The sequence below is a fragment of the Pangasianodon hypophthalmus genome, chromosome 26, assembly GCF_027358585.1.
Source record: "Pangasianodon hypophthalmus isolate fPanHyp1 chromosome 26, fPanHyp1.pri, whole genome shotgun sequence".
Lineage (NCBI taxonomy): Eukaryota > Metazoa > Chordata > Actinopteri > Siluriformes > Pangasiidae > Pangasianodon > Pangasianodon hypophthalmus.
In genome coordinates, this window is record NC_069735.1 from 5,194,330 (window position 1) to 5,207,584 (window position 13,255).

The 13,255-nt window shown below is 38.3% G+C and overlaps 1 protein-coding gene across 3 annotated transcripts in view; it reads right to left on the bottom strand.

The window, feature by feature from the left end:
- The window catches only part of brat1 (BRCA1-associated ATM activator 1), a 43,741-nt gene extending 30,974 nt beyond the window's left edge, over nt 1–12,767 (bottom strand). For all 3 annotated transcript variants that reach the window (XM_053229843.1, XM_026932180.3, XM_026932179.3), the window contains exons 1-5: nt 12,685–12,767; nt 5,554–5,713; nt 3,098–3,252; nt 2,252–2,399; nt 699–1,092 (exon numbers count right to left, since the gene is read on the bottom strand). In XM_053229843.1, the coding sequence (XP_053085818.1) occupies nt 699–1,092; nt 2,252–2,399; nt 3,098–3,252; nt 5,554–5,680 (824 nt within the window). In that variant the 5' untranslated portion in view covers nt 5,681–5,713; nt 12,685–12,767. The remainder of the gene's footprint in view (nt 1–698; nt 1,093–2,251; nt 2,400–3,097; nt 3,253–5,553; nt 5,714–12,684) is intronic.
- Nucleotides 12,768–13,255: the final 488 nt, after the last annotated feature.

A 13,255-nucleotide genomic window follows, 5' to 3' on the forward strand; every position in this document is an offset into this window, starting at 1 on the left:
GCCTCTTTCAGCAGGATAATGCGCCTTGCCACACTGCAAAAATTGTTCAGAAATGGTTTGAGGAACACGGCAAAGAGTTCAAGGTGTTGACTTGACCTCCAAATTCCCCACATCTCAACACGATCAAGCACCTGTGGGATGTGCTGTACAAACAAGTCCTATCCATGAAGGCCCCACCTCTCAACTTACAGGATTTAAAAGACCTGCTGCTAAAGTCTTGGTGTCAGATACCAAAGCACACCTTCAGTGGTCTTGAGGAGTATATATTTTGATGGGTCAGAGCTGTTTTGGCGGCACAAGGGGAACCTACACAATATTAGGTAGATGGTTTTAATGTTATGGCTGATTGAGATTATATATACAAATTATATATATATACACTCACACACAAACACACTGAAGAAGAATCCTGGTGTAACTGCAGTGTGCATCAGTAATAATGGCAGGAGTGGTAAAAGTTCAGTACAGTACACAGTTTCCATTGAAACAGCAAGTTTTGGACAAAGGTCCTTCGACAATTAACAAAACAAAAGGCTGCTTTGGGTATTCTTTGTCTTGGAAGCTGAAGATATCTTCTTTGCAAGATAAATGTTATAGTCTTCTAGATAATGTTCAGATGTTTTAAAAGACAATGAATATAATTAATGTAACCAAGTACTACAGTTGGAAGTGCCACACAGTATGAAATAAGAACTTACCTTGCAACAGCTTGAAGGACTGCTATGATGTGCAGTGTAAATGAGTCATCTTTTGCATTTGCTAATACTTCCAGTGGTCCCACAACATGTTCCCAAATCATTCTCTTGAGTGGTTCTCCACACTCGGTGAGAATTGTGGCCAACAACCTTAAGGCTGAGATGATAACAGCCTGCTCCTGTGAGGCTAATGAGGCAGCTACATGGCTCATTATTTCTTTTGTAACTGAAACAAACTCAGTGCTGACAGGACAGCAGTTTGGGGTCTCACTCTTAGTACTGTTGCTCAGCACTACTGGCATGAAGGAGTTTAAAATGTGTGCTAAAATCTGACTAGTCAAAGAAGTAATGAAAAGGCCTTTGTCATTTTGCAGATGGAGGAGCAACTTAATGAATCCTGTGAAAGACACATAGAACAAACTCATTGCTTTTGTTATAAATTAAATACAACAAAACATTTTCTTTGTTTAATTAAGAACAGATATACAACAATCCAAATTCCTGGTGTATAGGCAAAACCTAAACAGAATTAAACAGAACTCACATAAAAAGAATGTAATGCAAGAGCATTAAATTTAGTCTTATTGTGCCCGGAATGAGAATGAGACTGTGTCTCAGGCAACCCTATCTGCAACAAATGCCTACTGTCACCAAGTGTTGGGCTAATATGTATTTCACTGATTTATATGTTTGTTAATGCTTTAATCTATATTACAGTTCCTATAGAAATATTCACCCTCTTTGACTTTACAACATTCACAGTGGATTCACAGTGGATTTAATTACAGGTTTTAACACAGCATTTTGCTGCACTGATAACTAGGATCTGCGAAGAGGAGCATTCCCACAGCATGATGCTGTTGATGTGTTTTGGTAATATGCAGTGCTTACGCCAAGCGGTATTTAGTATGATGCTCAAAGCTCATTTTGGTGTCATCAGACAACAGAACCATTATTCTTGATTTCAGAGTATGGCTTTTGATAAACCTTAGCCAAGATGTCATTCAAGTTCTTTCAAGAATGGTCGCACCATTGCCACGCTCCCATAAAGCTACAGAACATAAGGCAACAGAAACTCAGTGGAAACATCCAAGGCCTTCATAGTTGTCATAGGTCTCTCATAGGCCTCCTTGCACAGTCACTATTCTTTCCATTTTTAAGGGAATATTCAGTGACTTCTTGTATGTCCGGCATAGTACTTTTCAACAACCTTGTTGTGGAGTTGGTTGCAGTGTTCCTCCTTGTCTTCAAGAGGTAGCTTTTGCCAGGAAACTTGACCTTCCAGATACGGGTGTAGTAATACTACTCTAATACAGCTAATATAATATAGCTATGCAAAAAAGTCCAATGGGGTCAATATCTTTTTTAAACTGTATATGCTAGTGTGATCTATATGTTTTTAACATTTATTCACTTTCTACAAATGTCTGCAGAGTAGTTACAGGTTCATCTCCTAAGGGACCAAATGAGCGGTTCAAATGAGGATAGAAGCTGTTCTTTTTCCTGTGAGAATGAAAAAAGATCAAAGATCCTTTAAGTAAGAACTCAATATTCACCATTCTTGCAGAAAAAGTTCATGGACTGTGGATGCTGCAACATATTCCACAATCCCTGTAGCCACCCATAACGTACTGAGGAATTTTTCCAGAGTTCCAGCATATGCCAGCTCTCTGGCTGAAACATATACTCCAACACTCCTTTCTCCTGTTTCAGTAAAGTTAAGAGCAGTTACAACCAAAATCTTTGAAGAACACACATTACACACCCAACACTTTGCATATAATACTTCAAAGCTTTGTACATATTAAAGTAATTGCATAGAAACTGGACTGATTTAATGAAATACTGTAACAAGGGCTGGACTTTTGCACAGGCTAACATTGGTTGTAGCTCAGTGGCCCATGCAAATGAGGGCCACAAAATTGATCAGAATCTATAAATATTTAGTTTCAAAAAGATCAGCAATCAAAATATTTTCAAAGAATTATTGCTGCTGGCTTGTCCAAAGTTCAATAATTTGTTGAAATAAGTGTTTCGATTTGTTTAGTTGTATGTCTGTCATATTTGGCTTGTGTTTATTGGTTTAAGCCTTGATAGTGGGAAGAAACTCAGATACAGTCATGTGGGCGGTCAGGTTATATAACATGAATATGATAGTAGATTTTATAGATCTATAAATTCTATTCGGAATATATTCAAAGTATCTGTGTTGCCGAAACATAAGGGGCCGTTGATAAAAAGTGCAGTAAAACAAAAAATTGTATTTAATTGTATCTATTGCATATGTATAGAGCCCCAATAACGGTTTAAGGCCTCTGTGTAGTCCACCCTGACTGTGTAACACAGTGTTCAAGTAAGCAAGTAAACATTATGTATACAAGTGCTACTTTTGACATTCTTACCTCCAGCAAGGTGAAACTGTACTCTTTAGCTGCCAGCAGCCCAACAAGTTTGAGTGAGAATGAAAAAACAGAGGGATCTACTGTTTGAGATTTTGTTATGCTCTGCAAGAACTGCAGGAGATATGGTAGATACTGCATAAGATACTGCTCGTCTTCTGTGGGAAGAGGAAAACTTGCATTCAACACAAATATTAAAAGTACCTGTAATGAGCAAATTAATGAAGTAGGGGTTCATTTAAAATTTCCTGTACTGCATTAGCAGTCATGGACCATGTGCATTATAATGTATTGTAGAGTTTTTGGTTGTCAAATATGGCTTAGAGTAGTGGTGTGCATGGGACTGTTATTTTTTAAATCCCAATCTTGCCTGCTCCTGAAGGAATTCTGACCAACATCCCCATGGTCCTGCATATTTTTGTTTGTATCTGGCTGCAATATTTTTTAAAATTCACTTTTTTGTTTATATTTTGCCAAAATATAACCAAGTAAGTCATTTAAATCACAGCAACCCTAACCAAGAAAAAGCAATTACTGCAGATGAATGAATATAGAAAATGTGCCACACAGCACTCCAATGTATCCAAAACATCTTCATGCTAATCAACATGGCAATTCTTTGACTCATGAGCTTCATATATAACTGGGTGTTCCTGCTCATATGAGAGTAAAAAAATTGCTAGCTCCAACAAATATTTGTTGGGTCTTGCAGGATCCCAGTAAAGACAAGCTGCCACTGTTGGGCCCTTAAGCAAGGCCATTAAACCTCTCTGCTCCATGTGTGCCATATCATGTCTGACCCTGCGCTCTGACCCCAGCTTCCTAACTAGCTGGAACATGCGAAGAAAAGAATTTCACTGTCCTGTAATGTATATGTGACATATAAAGGCTTCTTCTTCCTAATGCACACTTCTAGCTGATGCACGCATCTAGCTTGTGTGATGGTGGGCCTGCAGCCTACTCGCTACAAACACTGCATGCTCCTCACGGGTGCTGAACAGGCAGCGCCATTTCAGCACCCACAACGTTGTACATAGCATGGGAGCACATGGCTGCAAGGTGGGACAGCAGAAACACACAACTGGCAGCCAATGACTGCGGTGGCAACTCCTCACCCTCCTGGAGATCTCAAGAGTATAAAAGAGCACAGCAGACACAGGCAGTCTTATCCTCACGATATCGCTGATCCATTCCTCTCTCTCTCTCTCTCTCTCTCTCTCAGAGACGGACAACAGTGAAGAAGCCCATGCTCCCCTACAGCGGCGCGTCCACAGTCTGCAGCCCGGAAGCCCAAGAAGTTCCCTGGGTCCCGCCTGGACGCCGCTCGCCCTTGTTCATCACGCCCCAAGGCCATGCGACCGTAACACTGCACACTGCCAGTCTCACCTTACACCTTTCTTACCTTCACCACACTCAAGGAATAAATAAAAGAGCACTTTTTTCCCACCACTCCTGCCTCCCGTGTGTCTGTGTCCGGCCTGCTGTAGCCTCGAGTAGCTACACTTGGAATACACAGATGTATTCACACTTGTTTAACAGCTATAATGTGACAGACCTCCTTTTCGTTTGAACGACTGGATTAAAATCTGTTTTAAACACATCTTTGTAGCGGCTAAGGATCCCATGCTCTCATCACAGCGGCCCGGGGCGATTCACGGGCAGAGACCTACCAAGCCACTGCCAGTCCCAAGCCCGGATAAAATGGTAGGGTTGCATCAGAGAGGGCATCCAGCATAAAACCTGTGCCAAATCACACATGTGGACCAATGATCCGCTGTGGCGTCCCCTACCAGGAGCAGCCGCACCAACAACAACAACAAAAACTTTTATACAGATACAATCCTAATACTCAAAATGCATGAAAAAAAAAATATTTATTAAAAAATTTTTTAAAAACTAATACTGAAATATTGAAAGTTAATAGAGCTGTAAGAGAATGGACAAGCACTCTGGTGCACCTTTCATTTCACTTTTTCATTCACTTTTTAAAGGTTCTTGGTTCAGTCTGATAAAACCCTTTGCTGGGTCTGCATCTGGACCAAGGTCCATCAACTGATGACCTAGTCCTGGTGGAATGAGAAAGACCACCTCTTTTTTTTGGCTTGTCCAATCTAATTATGGTCCACAAGATGACTAATTTATTTAAAAGCAGATTCTAAATTCATTCAATGTCCCAGATTACAACTTTATCAGGAGTATAATCTTTATCAGTTCAGGCCAATGGGCAGTACATTTGACACCCCTGGTTTTAAAGAAATCAAAGCAGCTATGGAGTATTGATATTAAGGATCCCAAAGATATTGTGTGAACACAGAACAGGACTGACAGTTTTTTTTTTCCCAAAAAGTAGAAATTCTTCATTATTACATTATCACTTAACCTAATACTTGATTGTATCAAACTTCTACAGATTGAGATACAACTTGACATGACTTCCAATTAAAATGTACAGTACTTACTCTGCGTTATCAGTTCTTTAAAACAATCAAGAAGCTTTTCCAAAGATGTGTCATCATGTAGCAAAAGTGTGGAATCAGCCAGAACTTCACAAACAGATGGCAGTAGGGTTAAGCAGTCACTGTCCATGGCTTGGTGATGCAGGTAACTTAAGTAAGATGGCTATAAGATAAACAATACACACAATAATTCAAAGTGTCCAAACAATTAGAGAAACCACTTATCTTTCTTCTAACAAAAAATCTTTATTTTAAATTACATGATTTTCCTCAAAAACATGTCAACATTATTCACTTACCACCCCCCCAAACCCCAACAACTATACAGTCTCCTCTGAAGGTATTGGAACAGCAAGGCCTATACTTTTGTTTTTTGCTGTGCACTGAAGACATTTGCGTTTGAGAACAAAAGATGAAGGAGATGATAGAACAGAATTTCCATTTCCTGATATTTACATCTAGATGTGTCAAACAACTTAGAATATGGCACCTTTGGTGGCAGACCACCCAATTTTTAGGTGAGCAAAAGTATAGGAGCAGATAGCCTTAAAGTAAATTAAAGTAAATAACACTTAATATTTGGTTGCATATTGCAATACTGAATAGTCAGTGTTCCGCTAGACTGGAGACAATGTAACTTCACTTATGAAATGAAACAATCAAGATGTGATTGAAGTGTAGACTTTCAGCTTTAATTCAAGGGGTTTAACAAAAATATTGCATTAATGCGTTTAGGAATTACAGCCATTTATTACATAGTCTCTCCGTGTTCACAGGCTCAAAATTAATTGGACAATTGACTGACAAGCATTTTCATGGCCAGGTGTGACCTGCTTCTTCATTATTTCATGACAAATTAAGGAGATAAAAAAGTCTGGAGTTGATTCCAAGTGTTGAATTTGCATTTGGTAGCTGTTCATGGGAATTCTCAATATGCAGTCCAAAGAGGTGTCGATGCAAGTGAAGGAGGCCATCATTAGGCTGAAAATATAAAACAGACCTATCAGGGAGATAGCATAAACTTTATGAGTGGCCGAATCAACATTTTGGAACATTTTTTAAAAAATGAATGCACTTGCAAGCTAAGCAACACCAAAAGGCCTGGAAGACCATGGAAGACAAGTAAAGTGGATGATCGCAGAATTCTTTCCTTGGTGAAGAAAAAACCTTTCACAACATCTAGCCAAGTCAAGAACACTCTCGAGGAGGTATCATTGTCAAAGTTTACAATCAAGAGAAGCCTTCATGAATGTAAATACAGAGGTTTTATCTCAAGATGCAAACCACTGGTAACACTCAAGAACAGAAAGGCCAGATTAGTCTTTGCCAGAAAGCATCTAAAAAAGCCTGCCCAGTTCTGGAACAAAATTCTTTGGACAGATGAAACCAAGATTAACTTGTACCAGAATGATGGGAATAGAAGAGTATGGAGAAGGAAAGGAAGGGATCATGATCCAAAGCATACCGCATCATCTGTCAAACATGGTGGAAGCAGTGTTATGGCATGGGCATGTATGGGTGCCAATGGAACTGGGTCACTAGTGTTTACTGATGATGTGACTGCAGACAGAAGTAGCAGGATGAATTCTCAAGTGTATAGAACTATACTTTCTGCTCAGATTCAGTCGAATGATGCAAAACTCATAGGACAGCGCTTCACAGCCCAGATGGATAATGACCCAAAATGTACAGCAAAAGCAACCCAAGAGCTTGGAAACGGAATGTTCTTAAATGGCCGAGTCAGTCACCAGACCTCCACCCAATTGGGCATGCTTTTCATTTACTGAAGACAAAACTGAAGCCAGAAAAACCCACAAACAAGCAGCAACTGAAGGACGCTGCAGTAAAGGCCTGGCAAAGCATTGCAAGGGAGGAAACTCAGCATTTGATGATATCCATGGGTTCCAGACTTCAGGCAGTCATTGACAGTCATTGAACGATTTGCATCCAAGTATTAAAAATAATCCCAATATTTATGAATAAGTTAGTTTGTCCAATTACTTTTGAGTCTGCGAAAATGAAGGGACTATGTAAATTTTTGTTAAACACTTTGAATTAAAGCTGAAAGTCTACACTTCAATCAGATCTTGATTGGGTCATTTCAAATTTGTTGTGGTGGTGTACAGAGGGAGAATTACAAAAATTGTGTAACTGTCCAAATACTTATGGATCTGAGTGTGAGTGAGTGAGAGACACACACACACACACACACACACACACACAGTTCCCTCTGAAAGTATTGTTTTTGCTATACACTGAAGATATTTGTGTTTGAGATCAAAGATGAATAAGAGATAGATCAGAATTTCAGCTTTAATTTCCTGATATCTACATATGTTGACATGTTTCTTGTTGCCCAGGTGTGCCATGATTGTTTGTTTAAACAATTAATAGCGCTGAATTTCACCTTTTGGTTTGACCCCTTGGTTTCACATAGGAAGATTGCATTCTTTGTTGTTGGTGGTGTTATTTTGGCTGCTCCCATTAGGGAGCGGAACATTGGCCCATATGTTTGATTTGGCATGGGTTTTAAGCCTGATGCCCTTCCTGACGCAAAACCTCCAGGCTTGGGACCGGCACTGAGAGTACACTCCCAGTTGCTGGGTTGGTTCCCTGCCCAGGAATCAAACCCGGGCTGTGGCAGTGAAAGCATGGGAGCCTTAGCCGCTAGACCACCAGGAATCAAATACTGCATTTGTTGTTGAAAATGATAAACCAACAGAAGACCAGAGAGCTGTCTATAGGAGAAAAGCAAGCCATTTTGAAGGTGAGGGTGAAAAAAAAAAGAGAAAATCTATCAGAGACATTCCAAAAGCAATGGGCCTAGCTAGTAAAACAATTTGGAATGTCCTGAAAAAGAAAGAAACCACTGGTGTACCAGCAACCACACATCTAACAGGTTGGCCAAGGAAAACAACAACAGCTGATGACAGAAACATTGTGAGAGCTGTAAAGAAAAACCCAAAAACAACAGTCAGTGGCATCATGAACAACCTCCACAGGGCAGGGATGAAAGTATCTCAATCCAACGTTTGAAGAAGACTTCAAGAGCAGAAATATAGAAGCCGAACTACAAGATGCAAACTAGGGCTGTCATAATTACTCGATTAAATTCAAGTACCCGATTTTTAAAAAAAAAAATCCTCAATTACAATTTACCGTTTCGAGTATCCTGTAAAATGGCAGAGGCACACAGATGACAAAGAATGTCAACTCTGGGAGCACTTTATATTAAATGTGAAAAACAATGTTGTTGTCTACCTTCACTGCAAAAATGAACTCAAATACCATAACCATCATTAATGCTGCAGCAACCTGAAAAGGCAACATCCAGGTTTCATAGATCTGCCGCCATATATATATATATATATATATATATTTACAGTTGAGGACAAAATTATTAGCCCCCCTATGAAATTTTAAGTTTCCTCAAGATATTTCCAAGTACCTATTTAACAGAGCAAGGAATTTTTAACACAGCATTTCTGAACATACTATTTTTCGTTAGAAGGACCAAAATATTTATATTTGCACACCAAAACATTGTTATGTAAGAAAAAGCTAAAATGACCAGGGACATTATTATTAGCCCCCTATAAGAAATGACCATTTATTAAGTCCTTTATCTTCACAGGTGATGTGCGTAAAGGTGATCAGGTGAAACAGGTGATCTCACTCAATAATTAAGTTAAATTAAGGTATAAAAGCCTCAGTATGGGTTATTGAGCTGTCATTTGAGAAAGCTGCCAAAAACAAAGGAAATCAGTTTGGACTTGAGACAAAGAATTAATGATGCACATAAAACAGGAGAAGGATATACAAAGCTATCCAAGCTTTTCCAAGTCTCAAGAACCGGAGTGAGAGGTATAATCCGGAAATTCAAAGAAAGCCACACAGTGCAGAACAAGCCTGGCAGAGGTAGGAAGCGAAAGATTTCAAAGACACTGGAAAGAAAACTAGTGAGAGATGTGTCTAAAGACCCCAGAACAACTGCCAAGACACTGGCGAATGACTTGGCCACATCAGGAATCATAGTCTCTAAGAAGACCATCACTAGAGCTCTGCACAGGAATGAACTGCGAGGTTGCAGACCAAGAAAAACTCCACTTTTGAAGAAAAGACACCTTCAAGCCAGACTTAAGTATGCTCAGGACAACCTGGAGAAAGATTATTCATACTGAAAGCGTGTCTTATGGTCTGATGAGACTAAACTAGAGCTCTTTGGCCACAGAGACACTGCTTACGTTTGGAGAAAAAAGGGAGAGGCAGTCAACCCAAAGAACACCGTCCCCACAGTGAAACACGGTGGTGGGAGTATTATGCTGTGGGGATGCTTCAGTGCATCTGGAACTGGAAATCTTGTCAAGGTGGAAGGGATCATGAATAAAGAAAAATACGTGGATATTTTGAAAGAAAACCTTAAGCAGTCAGCAGTGAAACTAGGTCTGAGTCGTCGCTTCATCTTCCAACATGACAACGATCCTAAACATACATCTCTCTTGGTGAAGAACTATCTCCAGACGAACAAGGTGAATGTCATCGAATGGCCTGCACAAAGCCCTGACTTAAATCCAATAGAAAATATGTGGGGTGACCTAAAGAAAAATGTCCATGCCAGAAAACCATCGAATCTGGAGGAACTTGAGAGATTCGCCAAAGAAGAATGGGCCAGGATTCCTCAAATGAAGTGTCAGAGACTTGTTGACGATTACACCAAACGACTGCAGGCAGTTATCCAGCAAAAAGGATACACAATTGACTATTAGAATGTGGGGGGCTAATAATTTTGACTCTGGTAGTTTTTGTGTTTTGTGTAATATTTTCATTTCTGTGTGGAATATAAAATAATGTAAGCATCCAAAATAAAACTAGGATGTCTAAAAAAGCTGTGTTAATTTTTTTTTGCTCTGGTTAAAAGCACTTTTGAAATACTTTTAAAACAATGACTATTTTGTAGGGGGGCTAATAATTTTATATATATATATATATATATATATATATATATATATTCATAAACTGCAAACAGTTCAAATAGTTTCCTTCAAACAAATGTTCTAAATATGATATTTTGACTCCATATAATTGAATTAGTTTGAAGTCTGATTTTCACAATAATTTACAGTTCCCATTAAGGTATGTAATGTATTTAATCTCACCAAACTATATATAATTTGAAAGGTTCTATCACTCAATATTTGATATTTGACCACTGTTTTATGATTGAAATGCTACAGTGATTATAATTAGTTTATTTGTGTGACGAGTAACCATTAAACATGCAAACTTATAGCAATATATATATATATATTGTTGTTTAACAGCATTGTTATTATGTATAACATGTATTAAGTCCTTTTAAAGGTTGCTTAGTTTTTTCCAATAAAGTATTTTTGTTTTTTTAAATGCTAAGCATACGTTATTGTTCACATAAGTCGATTTTTATTGTGAATTAAATTCCGAATCCGGTTACTTGATTAATCGTCAGATTACTTGACTACCAATATAATCGATGGTGACAGCCCTAATGCAAACCACTCATCAGCAGTAAGAAGCGGAAGGTCTGATATGAATTCTGAAGGTCTGAATGATATAAAGAAATATAGAGATGATCCAGAAAAGTTCTGGAACCAGGATTAACCTCTACCAAAGCGAAGGCCAAAGTGTGGAGAAAGAAATTGATCTACTCATGATCCAAAACATACAAACTCATTGGTCAAGCACAGTGGAGGTAATGTCATGGTTTGGGCTTGCAAGGCTTCTTCTGGAACAGGCTCACTAATCTTTATTGATGGGAGAACTCATGATGGTAGCAGCAGAATGAGTTCAGAAGTCTGCAGAAACATTCTGTATGCCAAGTTACAGAGAAATACATCCAATCTAATTGGGAAGAACTTCATCATGCAGTAAGACAAAATGCACTGCCAACACAAAAAAAAAACAACAGGGGGAAAAAGTGGAAGGTTTTAGACTGGTCAAATCAATCATCAGACCTTAAACCAACTGAGTATGCATTAAGTGGAGACTGAAGGGAGAAACCCCAAAAACTAACAACAACTGAAAGAAGCTGTGGTACAAGCCAGGAAAAGCATCACAAAAGAAGGTTGCAACAGTTTGGTGATGTCCTTGGGTCACCAGCATGATGCAGACCCTGCAAGCAAGGGATATGCAACTAAATATTATGTGTTATTTACTTTAAGACTGTTCCAAACCTTTTGTGCATCTAAAAATTGGGTAGTCTAAATATCAGGAAATGAAAGCTGAAATTCTGATCCATCATCTCGTATTCATCTTTTGATCTCAAACCCAAATGTCTTCAGTGTTTGTGTATATATTACACACACATACATACATATACACTACTGGGTGCATGTATTATGAAATACACTCAGTGGCCACTTCATCTGGAAGATCTGTGCAACTGCCAAATGTATATGCGTGTGTCTTTTTTAGTCTAAATGTGTGCTTGAACTGCACTTAAATTATTGCCTACACTATATCAGATGTAGGCACAGCCCATTAAATAGTAAAATAATAACAACAACAACAACAATAATAATAATTTTCTTGTCATTAAAATCTTTATGCTTATTCTGGTGTCACTTTATTATTATTATTATTATTATTATTATTATTATTATTATTAAGCCATATGTCTTCACATGTATTAATGTGGCTTGTTACATTTGAAAGTGAATGTACCCATCCTATTTTATTAGATGCCAATATAAAGGGAACCTTATGACTACCAACTAGGCTTGTATCGGTATAGTATCAAGGTCGTATTAAAGGGATCTGCTCTCAGAACGCTCCGAGAACCAAAAACAAACGTTTCAACGTTTAATAATTGCTAGCTGAGTATGTAGACTGCGTTTATCCAGTCCACTTCACCCAAGTGGCTTATGAATCCATATTAGCAGAATGCCAGAAACATTATGTCTACCAGTTGCTAAGATTGCTAGCGTCCAGTAGCGAGGGTTACCTATAACTTTGTGAGAACACACTGCGCTCATAGAACCCTGATATGTATAATATAAGTTTTATATTAAATAGCGTTTTTTTTTTTTTTGCTCAGGATTTAGGGTATTGGAGTACTACAAATGCTCCAGTAAATTACAAAACGCTGCTATTACCTACCTGTCTTATTCCTGTAGCTGCTTCGCCGTGTCTCCTCTTCCTCGTGGCTGTAGCTGTTTTTTTTTTTTTTTTTTTTTTTTTTTTGTCTTCTTGGTGGTGCACTGCTGCCACCATCTGGATTGAGTTTTCCGCTTCGTGTTTAAAGAAATATCGTCCATTTCACCATGTCAGCCATCCCTACGTCACATGGCGGACAGCTGGGTCAGTAGCTGAAACTACTGACATAAACAAAGAAAACAAAACAAATATGTTATCATACTCTGCAGTGTCATGTATTACGATTTAGTAATAACAGTGCTTAATGCGAATTTATTATAATATATTTTAAAAAAAAATTAATGTACGCCACCGATGTTAGGGCTCTTGAAAATGAACCCATGAAAATGGCTCTTTACAACTTAAATGTTTCTTTTTTTCCCCACAAAAAACATTAAACAAACAAATATTTTAAATGTTTATTAAAGGTCATATTTAGCACACATCACAAGAAAAACAACAATTAAGGACTTTCATTTACTGTATTTCTAGTCCTTGTGTCTTGCTTTAAAACAACAAAACCATCGCAAACTAA